At 44.3% G+C, this 5,886-nt stretch overlaps 1 protein-coding gene across 1 annotated transcript; it reads left to right on the top strand.

The window, feature by feature from the left end:
- The first annotated feature begins 4,196 nt into the window (after positions 1 to 4,196).
- Positions 4,197 to 4,949, top strand: LOC139000614 (cyclin-Q-like). The gene has a single exon (XM_070402757.1). It carries the CDS (start codon positions 4,197 to 4,199, stop codon positions 4,947 to 4,949), a length of 753 nt encoding a protein of 250 aa, XP_070258858.1.
- Positions 4,950 to 5,886: the final 937 nt, after the last annotated feature.

Raw genomic sequence — 5,886 nt, 5'->3', positions numbered from 1 at the left:
AACTAGACCACCAACTTACACCATACAAAAAAATAAACTCAAAATGGAGAAAGGGCTTAAATGCATGACAGGAAACCATAAAAATACTAGACGAATCCAAAGGCAACAAAATCTCAGACATATGCCAAAGCAATTTCTTCACCAATACACCTCCTAGGGCATTTGAAACTAAAGAGAAAATAAACAAATGGGACACCATCAAAATTAAAAGCTACTGCACAGCAAAAGAAACCATCAACACAACAACAAGAAAGCCCACTGCATGGGAAAACATATTTGCCAATGGTATCATCGGTAAGGGTTTAATGTCCAAAATTCATAGGGAACTCATACAACTTAACAAAAGGAAGATGAACAATCCAATAAAGAAATGGGCAACGGACCTAAATAGATACTTTTCAAAAGAGGACATTCAGAAAGCCAAGAGACATATGAAAACATGCTCAGAGTCAGTAATCATCCGAGAGATGCAAATCAAAACATCAATGAGGTACCATCTCACACCTGTCAGAATGGCTATCATCAACAAATACACAAATGACAAGTGTTGGATAGGATATGGAGAAAAAGGAACCCTTCTGCACTGATGGTGGGAAAGCAGACTGGTGCAGACACTAAGGAAGACAGTATGGAGTTTCCTCAAAAAATAAAAATGGAACTCCCATTTGACCCCGTGATCCAACTTCTAATATATCCCAAGAAAACAGAAACACCAATTATAAAGGATATATGCACCCCTATGTTCATAGCAGCACAATTCACCATAGCTAAGATCTGGAAACAGCCTAAGTGCCCATCAGTAGATGAGTGGATTAGAAAACTGTGGTACATCTACATGATGGAATACTATGCTGCTGTAAAAAATAAGGAATTCTTGCCATTTGCAACAGCATGGATGGGACTGGAGAGCATTATGCTAATGAAATAAGCCAGTCAATGAAGGAAAAATGCCACATGATCTCACTCATTTATGGATAACAAGGACCATTATCAATTTATGAACAAAAATAGATACAGAGGCAGAGCAGCCTGGAACAGACTGTCAAACTATAGGGGGAAGGCCAGTAAGGGTTGAGGGTTAGGAGGGGAGGGTTAAGAAATGAACCAAAGACTTGTATGCATGCATATAAGCATGACCAATGCACATAAGACACTGGGGGGTAGGGGAGGCCAGGGGATTGTCTAGGGCGGGAAAAAAAGGAGACATGTGTAATACTCTTTGTAATACTTTAAACAATAAAACAACTTAAAAATAAAAGAAAAAATAAATCTCAAAGTAAAGGTCATAAAAAAGAGATAAGACCGATTGCTATGAAGTGCTCTGACACCCAGGGGGTAGACTCGCAATGCAAGAGCTGCCCTTGGTGGTCAGTGAGTTCCCACAAGGGGAGCGCCACTCAGCCGGACTGGGCTGATGACTGGCAAGTGGAGCAGCAGTGGCAGGAACCTCTCCAACCTCCACAGCAGCGCTCAGAATGTTTGGCAACGTGATTAAGCCTAAGCCATCATTCGGACATCTCCTGAGGGCTCCCAGACTGCCAGAGGATGAGGGACTCTGCCAGGTGTACAAAGTTCATTCACTGGGCCTCTAGTATTACAAATAAACTACAATAAAATATAACAAAATCCAAATACTTGGAGGGTAAGTAGTCCTTTATTAAATAAATGCAGGCCCAGGGTATGAATTTTTGCAGGGAAGCAGTCCGGTCGACGTCCCCAGATGGGGGCACATGGGGCCAGGCTGGCAGGGATTAGTGACCATTAACACTTAACCAGAAGGCCATGCCTCCAATCTGGGTGTTAGCGCATATCGGAGGTGTGGCTGACAAGGGGGAAGGCCGTGGGTGGTTTGCTTATCAGCCCCGCCCCCCATAGGGAGTTGGGGGCAGATGGGAGGCCAGGCTGGTCAGGGATATGGCCTATTGGGGCCCAGATAAGGCTGGTTGGCTGCCGCAATGCAAGTCATAGCCACCAGCCATTCTGGTCATTCTGCCTTTCTGGTCACAGGGCTTTTATGTACAAAGATAGATGACTGGATTACCAAAGAGATTAAAGAAGAAATTAAATTCATCGTGGAAATAAATGACAATTAAAAATAAAACTCCAAAATCTATGGGACACACTGAAAGTAGTCCTTAGAGGGAACTTCATAGCATTACAGGCCTAACTCAAAGAACAAGAAAAACAGTTAACAAATTATCTAAGCCCCACAACTGAAAAAGTTAGAAGAGAGCAACAAGCAAAGCCAAAACTGAGCAGCAGGAAGGAAATAATGAAGATCACAGCAGAAATAAATGACATAGAGACCAACAACCCCAAAAGATTAATAAAGACATGAGCTATTTCTTTGAAAGGATAAACCAGATTGATTAAACTCTAGCTAGGCTCACCAACAGAACCCAAATAAACAAAATCATAAATGAACTAGGCAAAATAGCAAAAGACCCAACAGATAAAAAAGGATTGTAAATAATTACTATGGACAACTCTACTCCAACAAACTGATCAACCATGAAGAAATGGACATATTCCTAGAAAAATACAATCTTCCTAACGTCAATTAGGAAGAATAAAACATAGGACTAGCCCAATAACTACTCAGGAAATTCAAGCAGTCACACAAAAAAACTTGTAGCAAACAAAAGCCTGGGCTAGATAGTTTCACAGGGAGTAAAACCTTCTTCTCAGACTATTCCATAAAATTCAAAGGAAGTACCATTTCCAAACGCTTTCTATGAAGCCAGCATTACTCTAATCACAAAACCAGATAAAGAAAAGACAAAGAAAGAAAAATGTAGGCCAATATATCTCTGATGAACATAGATGTTACAATCCTCAACAAAACTCTTACAAATCGGATGCAACATGACATTGGCATGAGCATACACCATGACAAAGCAGATATATTCTCGGGAAGTAGGATGGGACAACATCCAGAAATCAATAAATGCGATGCATCACATAAACAAATTGAGAGATATTCATATCAATTGGTGCAGGAAAAGCATTTGACAAAATCCAACACCCAATTTTGAGAAAAACTCTAAGCAAACTGGCCGTAGAGGGATCATACCTCAACATAATATAGGCCTTATATGACAAACCTACAGACAACATCATACTCAATGGGCAAAAACTATTACTCTAAGAACAGGGACAAGACAGGGATGCCCACTCTCACCACTTCTGTTCGACAGAGTACTGGTAGTGCTAGCCAATGCAATCAGACAAGAAGAAGTCAAACAAGGCATGCTAAGTGGAAAAGAAGAAGTTAAACTGTCATTATTCGCAGATGGCATGGTACTGTCCACAAAAACACCTAAAGACTCCATCAAAAAAACTAGGAGATTTAATGAATGAATTTGGCAATGTAGCAGGGTACAAAATTAACACCCAGAATTCTATGGCTTTTTGATACACCAATAATGAACTCACAGAAAGAGAAACTAAAAGTAAAAAAAAAAATCCCATTTACCAGTGCAACAAAGAATTAAGATACCTGGGAATAAACTTAACTAAGGAGGTAAAAGACCTGTTCATGGGAAACTACAGGAAATTGAAAAAGTGATAGAGGAAGACTAAAGCAAATAGAAGAACATAGCATATTCGTGGATTGGTATAAGCAACATCATTAAAATGTTCATACCACCCAAAGCAATCTACAGTGTTAATGTATTCCCTATTAAAATATCAATGGCATAGCCCAAAACCTAGAACAAAGATTCAAAAAATGCCTATGGAATGAAAAAAAAAAATAGCCCCAAATAGTTCCAGCAATCTGGACAAAGAAGAGCAAAGTTGGAGGGATCACAATATCAGATATCAAGCTATATTACCAAGCGACCATTCTCAAAACTGCCTGTTACTGGCACTAAAACAGACATATAGCCCAATGGGACAGAACAGAGAACATAGAAGTCGACCCTAACCATAATGCTCAATTAATATTTGACAAAGGAGGCAAAAGCATAGAATGCAGTCATACAGTCTCTTCAATAATTGGTGTTGGAACCAGGGCGGTGGTCAAGCCCAGGCTGGGCGAGGCAGGTGGGGCGGGTTGGTGCTGGGCTGGGTGGGGCGGGACAGGGCAGGGCAGGGCTGCTGCACAGGGCACTAGGACCCAGCTGGCGCCGGCCACGCCCTGAGGACTCCTGCCCTTCCAGCCACCAAGGTCTGGGGCCTCCAGGCTGAGCCCCATGGAGGACCTTCCCCTGGACAGCTGCAAAGAGGAGGACACGGCGCCCGGCGCCAAGGGGTGGCCCGCACCCCAGGCGAGGGTGCACTTCCGTGTGACAAGCTTCATCATGGAGGCAGGTGTCAAGCTAGGGATGCAGTCCATTCCCGTCGCCACCGCCTGTGCCATTTACCACAAGTTCTTCTGCGAGATCAATGTGGACGCCTATGACCCCTACTTGGTCGCCATGTCTGCCCTTTACTTGGCTGGCAAAGTGGAAGAACAGCCCCTGCGAACCCGTGACATCATCAACGTGTCCAACAGGTACTTCCACCCGGGCAGCGAGCCCTTGGAGCTGGACTCCGGGTTCTGGGTGATCCGGGACAGCATTGCGCAGTGCGAGCTCCTTGTGCTGCGGGTACTGCGCTTCCAAGTCTCCTTTGAGCACCCACACAGGTACCTGCTCCACTACCTGATTTCTCTCAAGAACTGGCTGACTCCTTACAGCTGGCAACGGACCCCCATCTCCGTCACTGCCTGGGCCCTGCTGCGGGACAGCTACCGCGGGGGGCTGTGCCTCTGGTTCCAGGCTCAGCACATAGCGCTGGCGGTGCTCCACCTGCCCCTGCAGGTCTATGGGGTCGAGGTGCCCGCCGAGGCCGAGGCCGAGAAGCCTTGGTGGCAGGTGTTTAGTGACGACCTGTCCAAGCCAATCATTGATGACATTGTGTCTGATCTCAGTGGGATTTATACCATGGATACAGAGATGCCCTAAGGCCCTGGCCCAGGCCTGTCCAAAGAGATGCCTGGGACGCTCGGCTGCCAGCAGAAGGCGCCACCACATCGCCGTGAGGGCAGGTCCCCAGAGCGCTGGCTGGGAGGACTGGTTTTGTGCTGCTGGAGACGGGCCTCTGAAGGCGATGACATGCTGCCATGTTGATTCTCAGGCTTTGACTGACCCGGCAGCCATGGTCCAGAAGGCGATGGGAGCTGCACCTCCTGCGGGCAGGACCTTGCTGCGGGCGGCTCTGAGGTGTCCTGGTCTGCTTTTGTGCTTTGAAAGGACGCAGACTGCAGCGGAGCTTTGGGATCAGCGGAAGGAAAATCAAAGAACAGATGGGACTGTACCCCACGGGATTTTTTTAAAGGCCAGATTTAGAGAAAGTATGAATGATTTAACATGGAGGAAATTTTAGTTTGCTTAATGAGAGATATTACAAAGCCAAAATAAACATATAATAATAATTGGTGTTGGACAAATAGCACAGATACATGCAAAAATATTAATCTAGACCACCAACTTACACCATACACAAATATAAACTGGAAATGAATAAAGGACTTAACGGTGAGTGGGTAACCATGAAAATCTTAGGAGAATACATAGGCAGCAAAATATCAGGCATATGTCCCTGCAATATCTTTACTGAAACAGCTCCTAGGGCAATGAAAACTGAGGAGAAAATAAACAAATGGTACTACGTCAAATCAAAAAGCTTCTGCAGAGAAGAAGAAGCCAACAGATATAACAACAACAACAAAACAAGGAAGTCCCCTGCCAGGGAGAAGATATGTGCCTATGTTATATCCGCTAAGGACCTATTCTCCAAAATTTATACTGAACTCATCCAATTAAACAAAAGGAAGATCAACATTCCAATAAAAAAAAATGGGCATAGGACTAAGACACTTTTTGAAAGTGGACATACAGA

Source organism: Myotis yumanensis, unplaced genomic scaffold, assembly GCF_028538775.1.
Source record: "Myotis yumanensis isolate MYYU_CA2020_CCGP unplaced genomic scaffold, mMyoYum1.0.hap1 SCAF_24, whole genome shotgun sequence".
NCBI classification, from domain to species: domain Eukaryota; kingdom Metazoa; phylum Chordata; class Mammalia; order Chiroptera; family Vespertilionidae; genus Myotis; species Myotis yumanensis.
Note: the sequence above shows the minus strand (reverse complement) of the source record. Positions and strands in the feature narration are given on the sequence as shown.

Excerpts from the sequence above, each read along its gene's own strand:
- LOC139000614 (XM_070402757.1), top strand. The coding sequence starts at position 4,197 with ATGGAGGACCTTCCCCTGGACAGCTGCAAAGAGGAGGACACGGCGCCC.